Source organism: Bombina bombina, chromosome 8, assembly GCF_027579735.1.
Source record: "Bombina bombina isolate aBomBom1 chromosome 8, aBomBom1.pri, whole genome shotgun sequence".
NCBI classification, from domain to species: domain Eukaryota; kingdom Metazoa; phylum Chordata; class Amphibia; order Anura; family Bombinatoridae; genus Bombina; species Bombina bombina.
The window spans coordinates 354,344,643-354,363,962 of NC_069506.1; the positions used below are offsets into that span (position 1 = coordinate 354,344,643).

The following is a 19,320-nucleotide window of genomic DNA, read 5'->3' on the forward strand; positions in this document are numbered from 1 at the left end:
AAATGCAATGTGTAGCTTCTGTGCAGAGATATATCTGAAATGCAATGTGTAGCTTCTGTGCAGAGATATATCTGAAATGCAATGTGTAGCTTCTGTGCAGAGATATATCTGAAATGCAATTTGTAGCTTCTGTGCAGAGATATATCTGAAATGCAATGTGTAGCTTCTGTGCAGAGATATATCTGAAATGCAATTTGTAGCTTTGTATATATCCATTACCTTCTGCCATAATAGGGTGCACAATTATCTCATTCAAAGGCAGTTTGCATATTAATATAGAGTTAAAGGGGCAGCAGTAAATTCATAAATAAACTTCTCAGGTAGAGCATTTTATGCAACTTTCTCATTTACTTCTATTATCTAATTTACTTTGTTCTCTTGGTGTCTTATTAAAAAGCATACCTAAGTAGGCTCAGGAGCAGCAATGCACTACTGGGAGCTAGCTGCCTCTGTCATTCTCACCCAGTTTGTTGAGCTAGCTCACAGTAGTACACTTTTTGCTCCTTCAACAAAGGATACAGAGAGAATTAAGCAAATTTGATAATAGAAGTAAATTGAAAGATGTTAAAAAGCTTTATGCTCTATCTGAATCATGGGTTTCATGTCCCTTTAATAAACCCTGGTAGCCATGAAGCCAAAGCTACTAAAAGAGTACTTCTAGGTCCTAAAGTTTGGCTAGATTACGGGTTTTGCGTTATGAGGGCTGCGGTGCTAACTTGCACGTTATTCTCACCGCTCACTTCCGTACAGCGCTGGTATTACAGGTTTTTATAAACCCGGCGTTATTAGGCAAGAAGCGAGCGTAAAGCAAAATTGAGTTCCATACCGCACTCCAATACCAGCGTTGCTTAAGTCAGCGGTGAGCTGGTTGTACATGCTCGTGCACGATTTCCCCATAGACATCAATGGGGAGAGCCGTCTGAGAAAAAGTCTAACACCTGCAATAAAGCACCGTAAAGCTCCGTAACGCAGCCCTATTGATTCCTATGGGGAAATAAAATTTATGTTTACACCTAACACCCTAACATGAACCCCGAGTCCAAACACCCCTAATCTTACACTTATTAACCCCTAATCTGCCACCCCCGACATCGCCGACACCTACATTATACTTATTAACCCCTAATCTGCTGCCACCAACATCGCTGACATATTTATTAACCCCTAATCTCCCGCCCCCAATGTCTCTGCAACCTACCTACACTTATTAACCCCTAATCTGCTGCTCCGGACATCGCTGCCACTATAATAAGCATATTAACCCCTAAACCGTCGCACTCCCGCATCGCAAACACTAGTTAAATATTATTTACCCCTAATCTGCTCCCCCTAACATCGCCACCACCTAGCTATATTTATTAACCCCTAATCTGCCGCCCCCAACGTCGCCGCCACTGTACTAAATTTATTAACCCCTATACCTAAATCTAACCCTAACCTCTAACCCTAACACCCCCTAACTTAAATATAATTAAAAGAAATCTAAATAAAAATTCCTATTATTACCTAAATGATTCCTATTTAAAACTAATTACTTACCTGTAAAATAAACCCTAAGCTAGCTACAATATAACTAATAGTTACATTGTATCTAGCTTAGGGTTTATTTTTATTTTACAGGCAAGTTTGTATTTATTTTAACTAGGTAGAATAGTTACTAAATAGTTATTAACTATTTACTAACTACCTAGCTAAAATAAATACAAATTTATCTGTAAAATAAAACCCAACCTGTCTTACACTAACACCTAACATTACACTACAATTAAATAAATTAAATTAATTAAATACAATTACCTAAATTACAACAACAAAAAACACTAAATTACACAAAATAAAAAACTAATTATCAGATATTTAAACTAATTACACCTAATCTAATAGCCCTATGAAAATTAAAAAAGCCCCCCCAAAATAAAAAAAAACCCTAGCCTAAACTACCAATAGCCCTTAAAAGGGCCTTTTGCGGGGCATCGCCCCATAGAAATCAGCTCTTTTACCTGTAAAAAAAAAATACAAACAACCCCCCAACAGTAAAACCCACCACCCACACAACCAACCACCCCAAATAAAATCCTAACTAAAAAACCTAAGCTCCCCATTGCCCTGAAAAGGGCATTTGGATGGGCATTGCCCTTAAAAGGGTATTTAGCTCTATTGCTGCCCAAACCCTAATCTAAAACTAAATCCCACCCAATAAACCCTTAAAAAAACCTAACACTAACCCCCGGAGATCCACTTACAGTTTTGAAGACCGGACATCCATCCAAAACGAAGCCTGGAGAAGTCCTCAGCGAAGCGGCAAGAAGTCCTCAACAAAGCCGGGAGAAGTCTTCATCTAAGCCGGCAGAAGTGGTCCTCCAGATGGGCAGAAGTCTTCATCCAGACAGCATTTTCTATCTTCATCCATCCGGAGCGGAGAGGGTCCATCTTCAAGACATCCGGCGCGGAGCATCCTCTTCTGCTGACGGCTAACGACGAATGAAGGTTCATTTAAATGAAGTCATCCAAGATGGCGTCCCTTGAATTCCGATTGGCTGATAGAATTCTATTAGATTAGGTGTAATTAGTTTAAATATCTGATAATTTGTATTTTATTTTGTGTAATTTAGTGAGGTTTTTTTTGTAATTTAGGTAATTGTATTTAATTAATCTAATTGATTTAATTGTAGTGTAATGTTAGGTGTTAGTGTAACTTAGGTTAGGTTTTATTTTACAGGTAAATTTGTATTTATTTTAGCTAGGTAGTTAGTAAAGAGTTAATAACCATTTACTAACTATTCTACCTAGTTAAAATAAATACAAATTTGCCTGTAAAATAAAAATAAACCCTAAGCTAGATACAATGTAACTATTAGTTATATTGTAGCTAGCTTAGGGTTTATTTTATAGGTATAATTTAGGTAATGATAGGAATTTTTATTTAGATTTCTTTTAATTATATTTAAGTTAGGGGGTGTTAGAGTTATGGTTAGACTTAGGTTTAGGGGTTAATACATTTAGTATAGTGGCGGTGATGTTAGGGGCAGCAGATTAGGGGTTAATAAATGTAGGTAGGTGGCGGTGATGTTACGGGCGGCAGATTAGGGGTTAATAATATTTAGCTAGTGTTTGCGATGCGGGAGTGCGGCGGTTTAGGGATTAATATGTTTATTACAGTGGCGGCGAGGTCCGGAGCGGCAGATTAGGGGTTAATAATTTTATTTTAGTGTTTGCAATGTGGGAGGGCCTCAGTTTAGGGGTTAATAGGTAGTTAATGGTTGTTAGTGTACTTTTTAGCACTTTAGTTATGAGTTTTATGCTACAGCTTTGTAGCGTAATGCTCATAACTACTGACTTTAGAATGCGTTACGAATCTTGCCGGATGGACTGTACCGCTCACTTTTTGGCCTCACAGAAAAAGCTTGTAATATCGGCGCTATGGAAGTCCCATTGAAAAAAGACTTTACGCAAATTGCATAAGTTAATTTGCGGTATGGCCAAAAAAGTGTGCAGTACAGCTGTACCTACAAGACTTGTAATAGGAGCGGTAGTGAAAAAGCAGCGTTATAACCCATAACGCTGCTTTTTTACTCATAACGCAAAACTAGTAATCTAGCCGTTTATTATTATTATTTATTTATCTATACATAAAATCCTTCCTTGGGCCATTAAAATATTTCTGTCTCCTCAATATTTCAGATGGCTAATATATATATTAGGACTCCATTGCAGTCTTTTAGAATTGCTATGTGAAAACGTCAATCTCAGTCTGGATTTTAGAAACTTGGATTTGAAAAGCACAAAAAAAAAATCCATTCACATTACAGGAGGTTTCACAGCCATTCTGCATTATTGCATGAAAGCAAAAAATCCCAGTCAACGAGAAAGGACAATACCATTCAGAAATGGGGTCATTATTACTGACCCTGTCTTGCACTATTTAGTGAAGTTTGTTAGAGTCTCCTTACAAACTCAGATCATGATATGATGAGCTCCAACTGCTCTGTTTGTTCCCCCCGCAGCTCTCTCTGGGTTATAAATGTACCAGTTTCCATAGTAAAACCAGAGATTGCCTACACACGCCCATGTGCCAACTCCACTCATGGCATGCTCTGCCCACATAATGCCAACAACTGCACCCCAAGAAACACTACAGGTGTACTGGATTCAGCCAAAGCCTCCTGTCCGAGGTGGCCCCCAGGAAATGTAGTAGGTCTGTAGATGTATTCATTTGACATCATTTTGCGTTAAATTTAAAGTAACATTTTGAAACCTGAACACAGATGCAAACATGAACATATAATCTGTATTTTATGTCTGATCATATTTTATAGTTTAAAAAATTGGGGAAATAATTTTGTTCACAAATATGAACTGCCCAAGACTGAAACCTCCAAAAAGTATGAAAAGCCTATTTATAACATACAAAAATGGTCAAAAGGATGAAAATAGCTTTTTAAAGGACTGGAATGGCTTTGAGTTTGAAGAAGATGGTGTGATGACCCAATGAAAGAACGATTGGGTTAGAGTCCTTAATTACTCTGTATTTGTGATATTACACTTAGAGCATGCTAGCGGATAAGGTTATATTTTTATTCTAATATGTATTGGTTATGCTTTGATTCCATTATTCAATAATGACCTCCTGTGAGTCAAGAGAGGGCTACAACGTATTATATATAATGAGTAACAAGGTAAAGTAACATAGGTAGGTGCCTCATTTACTTTGTGTGATATTAATATAATGTAGGAATCCGTACTTACAATATCATTGTTACTATTATTATAAATTCTCAGTAACAGTTCCACAGCCCATCGGGGTAGAGGTTCCTAGAGCATCTCTTTAATTTCTGTAGCTCCCCAAATCTCAATGCTGTGATATGCTCCACATAGGCAAGCCAGTATTTTTTTTTACATATTACCTCTCTAGGTTAAGGGCCCTGTAATCACCCTATCCCAGTCTGTCTATCTTTAGTTATTGGGCCCCCTACAAAAGGGGTACAAATAAAGATAATACTGTTCAGCACTTTACTCAGAGAGATAGTGGGTGTAGTTATACATACGTAAAGCTAGGAATAGGTCATTCAATATAAGGCTCATTCTTCAATGCACTCTGCATCCTCAAAATTTAGCATCCTGGTCAACTTGTTGCAACCTAGTCTAGAACCACCCCTGAGTCAGCATTAACAATACTTGCACATGCTCCGTCTGCAGTATACATTTCTCAGGCATGCCCTTCAGTTAGTTTGTAACATGATGTAGAGTACTGATGTTGCCTTATCTTCCTTGCTTATCCTTTGCATCATACAAGTGTTGTGCATCACACTGTGCCATTATGGCCAGCACAGGTAATTCCATATAAAGATAAACTGTATAACAAGTGGGCACCTTAATATAAGACCTGTTGTGTCACTGAGGAATGAAAACGATCTCCAATAATGCAAAATTTCTTTTATTGTAAACTGATGCTCATAACAGGGTCAAAAGAGCACAACGTTTTGGGGTACATACCCCTTAATCATGTGATTAAGGGGCGTCTACCCTGAAATGTTGTGTTCTTTTGACCCTGTTATGAGCATCAGTTTACAATAAAATAAATTTTGCATTATTGGAGACCTTCCGTACTTTGTTTTCACTTTATATTTCGTGAGCTTGGTAGTAGCTCCAGGTTGGTTACTCCTATTGGATTGCAGTGCTGGATTCTACCTTTTTTATATTATTGTGTCACAGTGGGAGAGGCTGCAGGTGGAGGGTCATCAGTGGTCAAGAATATGTGAGACGTCAGTGTCCTCTACACTGATCACCTAGTGTAGGAAGTGACATTCATTACACCTGGCCTTTGTGTCACAAACCTTGTCTGCTGCCCATAGCAACTCACACCTCAGCATCTACAGCTCTTTGTAGTGACTCACACAGGTGAATGGTGCTACTGCTCACCAGCTGCACACCTGCTCTTCCCCTTTGTGTGACTCTGTAATCACACAGGTGAATGGTGCACAAGTACTTCTCACCAGCTGCACACCTGCTCTTCCTCTTTGTGTGACTCTGTAATCACACAGGTGAATGGTGCTACTGCTCACCAGCTGCACACCTGCTCTTCCTCTTTGTGTGACTCTGTAATCACACAGCTGAATGGTGCACAAGTACTGCTCACCAGCTGCACACCTGCTCTTCCTCTTTGTGTGACTCTGTAATCACACAGGTGAATGGTGCACAAGTACTGCTCACCAGCTGCACACCTGCTCTTCCTCTTTGTGTGACTCTGTAATCACACAGGTGAATGGTGCACAAGTACTGCTCACCAGCTGCACACCTGCTCTTCCTCTGAGTGACTCTGTAATCACACAGGTGAATGGTGCACAAGTACTGCTCACCAGCTGCACACCTGCTCTTCCTCTTTGTGTGACTCTGTAATCACACAGGTGAATGGTGCACAAGTACTGCTCACCAGCTGCACACCTGCTCTTCCCCTTTGTGTGACTCTGTAATCACACAGGTGAATGGTGCACAAGTACTTCTCACCAGCTGCACACCTGCTCTTCCCCTTTGTGTGACTCTGTAATCACACAGGTGAATGGTGCTACTGCTCACCAGCTGCACACCTGCTCTTCCTCTTTGTGTGACTCTGTAATCACACAGGTGAATGGTGCACAAGTACTGCTCACCAGCTGCACACCTGCTCTTCCTCTTTGTGTGACTCTGTAATCACACAGGTGAATGGTGCACAAGTACTGCTCACCAGCTGCACACCTGCTCTTCCTCTTTGTGTGACTCTGTAATCACACAGGTGAATGGTGCTACTGCTCACCAGCTGCACACCTGCTCTTCCTCTTTGTGTGACTCTGTAATCACACAGGTGAATGGTGCACAAGTACTTCTCACCAGCTGCACACCTGCTCTTCCTCTTTGTGTGACTCTGTAATCACACAGGTGAATGGTGCACAAGTACTGCTCACCAGCTGCACACCTGCTGTTCCTCTTTGTGTGACTCTGTAATCACACAGGTGAATGGTGCTACTGCTCACCAGCTGCACACCTGCTCTTCCCCTTTGTGTGACTCTGTAATCACACAGGTGAATGGTGCTACTGCTCACCAGCTGCACACCTGCTCTTCCCCTTTGTGTGACTCTGTAATCACACAGGTGAATGGTGCACAAGTACTGCTCACCAGCTGCACACCTGCTCTTCCTCTTTGTGTGACTCTGTAATCACACAGGTGAATGGTGCACAAGTACTGCTCACCAGCTGCACACCTGCTCTTCCTCTTTGTGTGACTCTGTAATCACACAGGTGAATGGTGCACAAGTACTGCTCACCAGCTGCACACCTGCTCTTCCTCTTTGAGTGACTCTGTAATCACACAGGTGAATGGTGCTACTGCTCACCAACTGCACACCTGCTCTTCCCCTTTGTGTGACTCTGTAATCACACAGGTGAATGGTGCTACTGCTCACCAACTGCACACCTGCTCTTCCCCTTTGTGTGACTCTGTAATCACACAGGTGAATGGTGCTACTGCTCACCAGCTGCACACCTGCTCTTCCTCTTTGTGTGACTCTGTAATCACACAGCTGAATGGTGCACAAGTACTGCTCACCAGCTGCACACCTGCTCTTCCTCTTTGTGTGACTCTGTAATCACACAGGTGAATGGTGCACAAGTACTGCTCACCAGCTGCACACCTGCTCTTCCTCTTTGTGTGACTCTGTAATCACACAGGTGAATGGTGCACAAGTACTGCTCACCAGCTGCACACCTGCTCTTCCTCTTTGTGTGACTCTGTAATCACACAGGTGAATGGTGCACAAGTACTGCTCACCAGCTGCACACCTGCTCTTCCTCTTTGTGTGACTCTGTAATCACACAGGTGAATGGTGCACAAGTACTGCTCACCAGCTGCACACCTGCTCTTCCTCTTTGTGTGACTCTGTAATCACACAGGTGAATGGTGCACAAGTACTGCTCACCAGCTGCACACCTGCTCTTCCTCTTTGTGTGACTCTGTAATCACACAGGTGAATGGTGCTACTGCTCACCAGCTGCACACCTGCTCTTCCTCTTTGTGTGACTCTGTAATCACACAGGTGAATGGTGCACAAGTACTGCTCACCAGCTGCACACCTGCTCTTCCTCTTTGTGTGACTCTGTAATCACACAGGTGAATGGTGCTACTGCTCACCAGCTGCACACCTGCTCTTCCTCTTTGTGTGACTCTGTAATCACACAGGTGAATGGTGCACAAGTACTTCTCACCAGCTGCACACCTGCTCTTCCTCTTTGTGTGACTCTGTAATCACACAGGTGAATGGTGCACAAGTACTGCTCACCAGCTGCACACCTGCTCTTCCTCTTTGTGTGACTCTGTAATCACACAGGTGAATGGTGCTACTGCTCACCAGCTGCACACCTGCTCTTCCTCTTTGTGTGACTCTGTAATCACACAGGTGAATGGTGCACAAGTACTGCTCACCAGCTGCACACCTGCTCTTCCTCTTTGTGTGACTCTGTAATCACACAGGTGAATGGTGCACAAGTACTGCTCACCAGCTGCACACCTGCTCTTCCTCTTTGTGTGACTCTGTAATCACACAGGTGAATGGTGCTACTGCTCACCAGCTGCACACCTGCTCTTCCTCTTTGTGTGACTCTGTAATCACACAGGTGAATGGTGCACAAGTACTGCTCACCAGCTGCACACCTGCTCTTCCTCTTTGTGTGACTCTGTAATCACACAGGTGAATGGTGCACAAGTACTTCTCACCAGCTGCACACCTGCTCTTCCTCTTTGTGTGACTCTTTAATCACACAGGTGAATGGTGCACAAGTACTTCTCACCAGCTGCACACCTGCTCTTCCTCTTTGTGTGACTCTGTAATCACACAGGTGAATGGTGCACAAGTACTGCTCACCAGCTGCACACCTGCTGTTCCTCTTTGTGTGACTCTGTAATCACACAGGTGAATGGTGCTACTGCTCACCAGCTGCACACCTGCTCTTCCCCTTTGTGTGACTCTGTAATCACACAGGTGAATGGTGCACAAGTACTGCTCACCAGCTGCACACCTGCTCTTCCTCTTTGTGTGACTCTGTAATCACACAGGTAAATGGTGCACAAGTACTGCTCACCAGCTGCACACCTGCTCTTCCTCTTTGTGTGACTCTGTAATCACACAGGTGAATGGTGCACAAGTACTGCTCACCAGCTGCACACCTGCTCTTCCTCTTTGTGTGACTCTGTAATCACACAGGTGAATGGTGCACAAGTACTGCTCACCAGCTGCACACCTGCTCTTCCCCTTTGTGTGACTCTGTAATCACACAGGTGAATGGTGCACAAGTACTGCTCACCAGCTGCACACCTGCTCTTCCTCTTTGTGTGACTCTGTAATCACACAGGTGAATGGTGCACAAGTACTGCTCACCAGCTGCACACCTGCTCTTCCTCTTTGTGTGACTCTGTAATCACACAGGTGAATGGTGCACAAGTACTGCTCACCAGCTGCACACCTGCTCTTCCTCTTTGAGTGACTCTGTAATCACACAGGTGAATGGTGCTACTGCTCACCAGCTGCACACCTGCTCTTCCCCTTTGTGTGACTCTGTAATCACACAGGTGAATGGTGCACAAGTACTGCTCACCAGCTGCACACCTGCTCTTCCTCTTTGAGTGACTCTGTAATCACACAGGTGAATGGTGCTACTGCTCACCAGCTGCACACCTGCTCTTCCTCTTTGTGTGACTCTGTAATCACACAGGTGAATGGTGCACAAGTACTGCTCACCAGCTGCACACCTGCTCTTCCCCTTTGTGTGACTCTGTAATCACACAGGTGAATGGTGCTACTGCTCACCAGCTGCACACCTGCTCTTCCCCTTTGTGTGACTCTGTAATCACACAGGTGAATGGTGCACAAGTACTGCTCACCAGCTGCACACCTGCTCTTCCCCTTTGTGTGACTCTGTAATCACACAGGTGAATGGTGCTACTGCTCACCAGCTGCACACCTGCTCTTCCTCTTTGTGTGACTCTGTAATCACACAGCTGAATGGTGCACAAGTACTGCTCACCAGCTGCACACCTGCTCTTCCTCTTTGTGTGACTCTGTAATCACACAGGTGAATGGTGCACAAGTACTGCTCACCAGCTGCACACCTGCTCTTCCTCTTTGTGTGACTCTGTAATCACACAGGTGAATGGTGCACAAGTACTGCTCACCAGCTGCACACCTGCTCTTCCTCTTTGTGTGACTCTGTAATCACACAGGTGAATGGTGCACAAGTACTGCTCACCAGCTGCACACCTGCTCTTCCTCTTTGTGTGACTCTGTAATCACACAGGTGAATGGTGCACAAGTACTTCTCACCAGCTGCACACCTGCTCTTCCTCTTTGAGTGACTCTGTAATCACACAGGTGAATGGTGCACAAGTACTGCTCACCAGCTGCACACCTGCTCTTCCTCTTTGTGTGACTCTGTAATCACACAGGTGAATGGTGCACAAGTACTGCTCACCAGCTGCACACCTGCTCTTCCTTTTTGAGTGACTCTGTAATCACACAGGTGAATGGTGCACAAGTACTGCTCACCAGCTGCACACCTGCTCTTCCTCTTTGAGTGACTCTGTAATCACACAGGTGAATGGTGCACAAGTACTGCTCACCAGCTGCACACCTGCTCTTCCTTTTTGAGTGACTCTGTAATCACACAGGTGAATGGTGCACAAGTACTGCTCACCAGCTGCACACCTGCTCTTCCTCTTTGAGTGACTCTGTAATCACACAGGTGAATGGTGCACAAGTACTGCTCACCAGCTGCACACCTGCTCTTCCTCTTTGTGTGACTCTGTAATCACACAGGTGAATGGTGCACAAGTACTGCTCACCAGCTGCACACCTGCTCTTCCTCTTTGTGTGACTCTGTAATCACACAGGTGAATGGTGCACAAGTACTTCTCACCAGCTGCACACCTGCTCTTCCTCTTTGAGTGACTCTGTAATCACACAGGTGAATGGTGCACAAGTACTGCTCACCAGCTGCACACCTGCTCTTCCTCTTTGTGTGACTCTGTAATCACACAGGTGAATGGTGCACAAGTACTGCTCACCAGCTGCACACCTGCTCTTCCTCTTTGTGTGACTCTGTAATCACACAGGTGAATGGTGCACAAGTACTGCTCACCAGCTGCACACCTGCTCTTCCTCTTTGAGTGACTCTGTAATCACACAGGTGAATGATGCACAAGTACTGCTCACCAGCTGCACACCTGCTCTTCCTCTTTGTGTGACTCTGTAATCACACAGGTGAATGGTGCACAAGTACTTCTCACCAGCTGCACACCTGCTCTTCCTCTGAGTGACTCTGTAATCACACAGGTGAATGGTGCACAAGTACTGCTCACCAGCTGCACACCTGCTCTTCCTCTTTGAGTGACTCTGTAATCACACAGGTGAATGGTGCACAAGTACTTCTCACCAGCTGCACACCTGCTCTTCCCCTTTGTGTGACTCTGTAATCACACAGGTGAATGGTGCACAAGTACTGCTCACCAGCTGCACACCTGCTCTTCCTCTTTGTGTGACTCTGTAATCACACAGGTGAATGATGCACAAGTACTTCTCACCAGCTGCACACCTGCTCTTCCTCTTTGTGTGACTCTGTAATCACACAGGTGAATGGTGCACAAGTACTGCTCACCAGCTGCACACCTGCTCTTCCTCTTTGTGTGACTCTGTAATCACACAGGTGAATGGTGCTACTGCTCACCAGCTGCACACCTGCTCTTCCTCTTTGTGTGACTCTGTAATCACACAGGTGAATGGTGCTACTGCTCACCAGCTGCACACCTGCTCTTCCTCTTTGTGTGACTCTGTAATCACTAGGCACGGTTTGGCATTTTAGAAAGATCTTTCACATTTTCATTTTATCGAGTTAATTGATTGGCTTATGACATTTTCCCTCATCTTACTGAATCAGGTCCATAGGATATACGTTTCAGAGATTTGAGTCACTGGTGAGGTCTCTGAATTCTTAGTATATCTTGAACTGTTTCTAAGCCCCTCAGTCTTCTCCACCTATAACTCCCTTTATGTCTCTTCTAGTTCTCCCTCTTGCTTTTACATTCATTCTCTCATTTGTTTTCCTCATATCTGTATGTCATTTTCATGTTCTAAAACCTCACACTCCTCTCTCCCTCTCCAATCGTCTCCCACCCTCTCTCTCCTTTTCTGTCCTCATCTGTATCACTCTCCCACCCCTCCCATTCTTCTGTGTTTCACTCTCAAGAGGTAGAACTGGATTTTCTTCTCTTGTTTAACGATATGTAAAATATAAATACAATGACAAATGAGTGTGTGCAAACAGTAAGCTCAGTGTTTGTCACTAGCCCTGCAAACTGTCCCTTTCCCACAATCCAGTATGTCTATAGCACCCCGGACCTAACCCTAACATTTTACCAACTTCCAATCTGTGTGTGTGACACCCCCCTCTGTCTGACATACACATCATACAGAATGTCCAAAATGTGTACCATCTAGTATGCCATCTATGACCTCTCTAACCCTGCAGACTGACCTTTTACCAACATACAATCTGTGTGTGTGACACCCCCTTCTGACACACACATCATACAGACTGTCCAAAATATGTACCGTCTATTATGCCGCCTACGACCTCTCTCTAACCTTGCAGGTTGACCTTTTACCAACTTCCAACCTGTGTGTGTGACACCCCCCTCTGTCTGACACACACATCATACAGACTGTCCAAAATGTGTACCGTCTAGTATGACGTCTACCACCTCTCTCTAACCTTGCAGGCTGACCTTTTACCAACATCCAATCTGTGTGTGTGACACCCCCCTCTGTCTGACACACACATCATACAGACTGTCCAAAATGTGTACCGTCTAGTATGACGTCTACCACCTCTCTCTAACCCTGCAGGCTGACCTTTTACCAACATCCAACCTGTGTGTGTGACACCCCCCTCTGTCTGACACACACATCATACAGACTGTCCAAAATGTGTACCGTCTAGTATGATGTCTACCACCTCTCACTAACCCTGCAGGCTGACCTTTTACCAACATCCAATCTGTGTGTGTGACACCCCCCTCTGTCTGACACACACATCATACAGACTGTCCAAAATGTGTACCATCTAGTATGATGTCTACCACCTCTCTCTAACCCTGCAGGCTGACCTTTTACCAACATCCAATCTGTGTGTGTGACACCCCCCTCTGACACACACATCATACAGACTGTCCAAAATGTGTACCGTCTAGTATGACGTCTACTACCTCTCTCTAACCTTGCAGGCTGACCTTTTACCAACATCCAATCTGTGTGTGTGACACCCCCCTCTGTCTGACACACACATCATACAGACTGTCCAAAATGTGTACCGTCTAGTATGACGTCTACCACCTCTCTCTAACCCTGCAGGCTGACCTTTTACCAACATCCAATCTGTGTGTGTGACACCCCCCTCTGACACACACATCATACAGACTGTCCAAAATGTGTACCGTCTAGTATGACGTCTACCACCTCTCTCTAACCCTGCAGGCTGACCTTTTACCAACATCCAATCTGTGTGTGTGACACCCCCCTCTGTCTGACACACACATCATACAGACTGTCCAAAATGTGTACCGTTTAGTATGACGTCTACCACCTCTCTCTAACCCGGCAGGCTGACCTTTTACCAACATCCAATCTGTGTGTGTGACACCCCCCTCTGACACACACATCATACAGACTGTCCAAAATGTGTACCGTCTAGTATGACGTCTACTACCTCTCTCTAACCTTGCAGGCTGACCTTTTACCAACATCCAATCTGTGTGTGTGACACCCCCCTCTGTCTGACACACACATCATACAGACTGTCCAAAATGTGTACCGTCTAGTATGACGTCTACCACCTCTCTCTAACCTTGCAGGCTGACCTTTTACCAACATCCAACCTGTGTGTGTGACACCCCCCTCTGTCTGACACACACATCATACAGACTGTCCAAAATGTGTACCGTCTAGTATGATGTCTACCACCTCTCTCTAACCTTGCAGGCTGACCTTTTACCAACATCCAATCTGTGTGTGTGACACCCCCCTCTGTCTGATACACACATCATACAGACTGTCCAAAATGTGTACCGTCTAGTATGACGTCTACCACCTCTCTCTAACCCTGCAGGCTGACCTTTTACCAACATCCAATCTGTGTGTGTGACACCCCCCTCTGACACACACATCATACAGACTGTCCAAAATGTGTACCGTCTAGTATGATGTCTACCACCTCTCTAACCCTGCAGGCTGACCTTTTACCAACATCCAATCTGTGTGTGTGACACCCCCCTCTGTCTGACACACACATCATACAGACTGTCCAAAATGTGTACCATCTAGTATGACGTCTACCACCTCTCTCTAACCCTGCAGGCTGACCTTTTACCAACATCCAACCTGTGTGTGTGACACCCCCCTCTGTCTGACACACACATCATACAGACTGTCCAAAATGTGTACCGTCTAGTATGACGTCTACCACCTCTCTCTAACCCTGCAGGCTGACCTTTTACCAACATCCAACCTGTGTGTGTGACACCCCCCTCTGTCTGACACACACATCATACAGACTGTCCAAAATGTGTACCGTCTAGTATGACGTCTACTACCTCTCTCTAACCTTGCAGGCTGACCTTTTACCAAAACCCAATCTGTGTGTGTGACACCCCCCTCTGTCTGATACACACATCATACAGACTGTCCAAAATGTGTACCATCTAGTATGATGTCTACCACCTCTCTCTAACCCTGCAGGCTGACCTTTTACCAACATCCAACCTGTGTGTGTGACACCCCCCTCTGTCTGACACACACATCATACAGACTGTCCAAAATGTGTACCATCTAGTATGATGTCTACCACCTCTCTAACCCTGCAGGCTGACCTTTTACCAACATCCAACCTGTGTGTGTGACACCCCCCCCCTGTCTGACACACACATCATACATACTGTCCAAAATGTGTACCGTCTAGTATGACGTCTACCACCTCTCTCTAATCTTGCAGACTGACCTTTTACCAACATCCAATCTGTGTGTGTGACACCCCCCTCTGACACACACATCATACAGACTGTCCAAAATGTGTACCGTCTAGTATGACGTCTACTACCTCTCTCTAACCTTGCAGGCTGACCTTTTACCAACTTCCAACCTGTGTGTGTGACACCCCCCTCTGTCTGACACACACATCATACATACTGTCCAAAATGTGTACCGTCTAGTATGACGTCTACCACCTCTCTCTAACCTTGCAGGCTGACCTTTTACCAACATCCAATCTGACACACACATCATACAGACTGTCCAAAATGTGTACCGTCTAGTATGACGTCTACCACCTCTCTCTAACCTTGCAGGCTGACCTTTTACCAACATCCAACCTGTGTGTGTGACACCCCCCTCTGTCTGACACACACATCATACATACTGTCCAAAATGTGTACCGTCTAGTATGACGTCTACCACCTCTCTAACCCTGCAGGCTGACCTTTTACCAACATCCAACCTGTGTGTGTGACACCCCCCTCTGTCTGACACACACATCATACAGACTGTCCAAAATGTGTACCGTCTAGTATGACGTCTACCACCTCTCTCTAACCCTGCAGGCTGACCTTTTACCAACATCCAATCTGTGTGTGTGACACCCCCCTCTGTCTGACACACACATCATACAGACTGTCCAAAATGTGTACCATCTAGTATGATGTCTACTACCTCTCTCTAACCTTGCAGGCTGACCTTTTACCAACTTCCAACCTGTGTGTGTGACACCCCCCTCTGTCTGACACACACATCATACATACTGTCCAAAATGTGTACCGTCTAGTATGACGTCTACCACCTCTCTCTAACCTTGCAGGCTGACCTTTTACCAACATCCAATCTGACACACACATCATACAGACTGTCCAAAATGTGTACCGTCTAGTATGACGTCTACCACCTCTCTCTAACCTTGCAGGCTGACCTTTTACCAACATCCAACCTGTGTGTGTGACACCCCCCTCTGTCTGACACACACATCATACATACTGTCCAAAATGTGTACCGTCTAGTATGACGTCTACCACCTCTCTAACCCTGCAGGCTGACCTTTTACCAACATCCAACCTATGTGTGTGACACCCCCCTCTGTCTGACACACACATCATACAGACTGTCCAAAATGTGTACCGTCTAGTATGACGTCTACCACCTCTCTCTAACCCTGCAGGCTGACCTTTTACCAACATCCAACCTGTGTGTGTGACACCCCCCTCTGACACACACATCATACAGACTGTCCAAAATGTGTACCGTCTAGTATGACGTCTACCACCTCTCTCTAACCCTGCAGGCTGACCTTTTACCAACATCCAATCTGTGTGTGTGACACCCCCCTCTGTCTGACACACACATCATACAGACTGTCCAAAATGTGTACCATCTAGTATGATGTCTACCACCTCTCTAACCCTGCAGGCTGACCTTTTACCAAAACCCAATCTGTGTGTGTGACACCCCCCTCTGTCTGACACACACATCATACATACTGTCCAAAATGTGTACCGTCTAGTATGACGTCTACCACCTCTCTCTAACCTTGCAGACTGACCTTTTACCAACATCCAATCTGTGTGTGTGACACCCCCCTCTGACACACACATCATACAGACTGTCCAAAATGTGTACCATCTAGTATGACGTCTACCACCTCTCTCTAACCTTGCAGGCTGACCTTTTACCAACATCCAACCTGTGTGTGTGACACCCCCCTCTGTCTGACACACACATCATACATACTGTCCAAAATGTGTACCGTCTAGTATGACGTCTACTACCTCTCTCTAACCTTGCAGGCTGACCTTTTACCAACATCCAATCTGTGTGTGTGACACCCCCCTCTGACACACACATCATACAGACTGTCCAAAATGTGTACCGTCTAGTATGACGTCTACCACCTCTCTCTAACCTTGCAGGCTGACCTTTTACCAACATCCAATCTGTGTGTGTGACACCCCCCTCTGTCTGACACACACATCATACAGACTGTCCAAAATGTGTACCGTCTAGTATGACGTCTACCACCTCTCTCTAACCTTGCAGGCTGACCTTTTACCAAAATCCAATCTGTGTGTGTGACACCCCCCTCTGTCTGACACACACATCATACAGACTGTCCAAAATGTGTACCGTCTAGTATGACGTCTACCACCTCTCTCTAACCCTGCAGGCTGACCTTTTACCAACATCCAATCTGTGTGTGTGACACCCCCCTCTGTCTGACACACACATCATACAGACTGTCCAAAATGTGTACCGTCTAGTATGACGTCTACCACCTCTCTCTAATCTTGCAGACTGACCTTTTACCAACATCCAATCTGTGTGTGTGACACCCCCCTCTGACACACACATCATACAGACTGTCCAAAATGTGTACCGTCTAGTATGACGTCTACTACCTCTCTCTAACCTTGCAGGCTGACCTTTTACCAACTTCCAACCTGTGTGTGTGACACCCCCCTCTGTCTGACACACACATCATACATACTGTCCAAAATGTGTACCGTCTAGTATGACGTCTACCACCTCTCTCTAACCTTGCAGGCTGACCTTTTACCAACATCCAATCTGTGTGTGTGACACCCCCCTCTGTCTGACACACACATCATACAGACTGTCCAAAATGTGTACCGTCTAGTATGACGTCTACCACCTCTCTCTAACCTTGCAGGCTGACCTTTTACCAAAATCCAATCTGTGTGTGTGACACCCCCCTCTGACACACACATCATACAGACTGTCCAAAATGTGTACCGTCTAGTATGACGTCTACCACCTCTCTCTAACCCTGCAGGCTGACCTTTTACCAACTTCCAACCTGTGTGTGTGACACCCCCCTCTGTCTGACACACACATCATACAGACTGTCCAAAATGTGTACCGTCTAGTATGACGTCTACTACCTCTCTCTAACCCTGCAGGCTGACCTTTTACCAACATCCAATCTGTGTGTGTGACACCCCCCTCTGTCTGACACACACATCATACATACTGTCCAAAATGTGTACCGTCTAGTATGACGTCTACCACCTCTCTCTAACCTCTCTCTTACATCCTCACTATCCTGTATGTGCACAATAACTTACTCCTGATATCACAACGTCTGCTGTAATCTCACTCTGTTTTGGGATGGAGAGTTAATGTTTTGCACTCATCCTCCTGTTTATGGGCACATCCTCACTATGCTGAATTTGTTTATGTATATCTTTTGGTGCACTTTATGTTCTATTGTTTTTTATATTTGGAGTCTCAGAGCTATATTTAGGAGATAACTCTCGTTGTGCTGAGTTTTTTTCTCCTGTATATTTGTTTCCAATTTCACAGTTATGTTTCTTCTCTTTTAGGAGTGCAAGGTGAAATGGTGCTGGTGAATGACACAGTTTCGGGGTACATTGGTACCGACATCATCCTCCATTGTAGCTTTGTTAACCCTCTACCAAGTGTAAAAATCACTCAGGTCACTTGGCAGAAATACACTAACGGCTCCAAGCAGAATGTTGCTATTTATAACCCAAATATGGGAATGTCCTACCTACCCCCTTACAGGGGACGAGTAAAGTTTCAAAGCCCCTCATATCGGGATGGTACCATCCTTCTGAGTCAGTTACAACTGGAGGATGAAGGAGCATACATCTGTGAATTTGCAACCTTCCCCACAGGGAACAGGGAAAGTCAACTCAACCTCACAGTTTTAGGTAAGCAATGACTTGACATACTGTGCAATACTTGTGTACTAACAATATGATTGACAGGCTTTTTATACCTAGCACCCTTCTCACACTTATTCTTCAGCCTTAGTTCCCCAAACCCAGGGCCAAATTAGAGACTATACAGAGTAGTCAAGTGATAAAACTTCTGCATTACACTCTCCAGAGACTTAAAGAGACATAATAGCCATATGCTAAATCACTTGCAATTGAGGCAGAGGAATAACTGCAAATGTCACATCTCTCTTTAGAAAAGGAACTTAGTTTACTTCAAAATGTGTTCAGCTCACAAGAGTCAGCTGCATGTTAAAAAAAAAGTAAAAAAACAACCAATCAGCTTAATTAATGCAAATTCATACTTTGCTTTTCTGTGATCTTGCGAGATTTCATAGTAAAATTCCTTAAACTGTTGAGTGAAATAACATGACTGCATGCTCTCTTGCATACCTGGGACAAGCATCCTGATTGGCTGCTAAAAGTCTCTTTACAATGGGATGTGGCTA

At 44.8% G+C, this 19,320-nt stretch overlaps 1 protein-coding gene across 1 annotated transcript in view; it reads left to right on the plus strand.

The window, feature by feature from the left end:
• The first annotated feature begins 18,120 nt into the window (after window positions 1-18,120).
• NECTIN1 (nectin cell adhesion molecule 1) overlaps window positions 18,121-19,320 on the plus strand; it is a 34,921-nt gene continuing 33,721 nt past the window's right edge. The window contains exon 1 of the mRNA XM_053689821.1: window positions 18,121-18,805. Coding sequence (XP_053545796.1) covers window positions 18,469-18,805 — 337 coding nt within the window. The 5' untranslated portion in view covers window positions 18,121-18,468. The remainder of the gene's footprint in view (window positions 18,806-19,320) is intronic.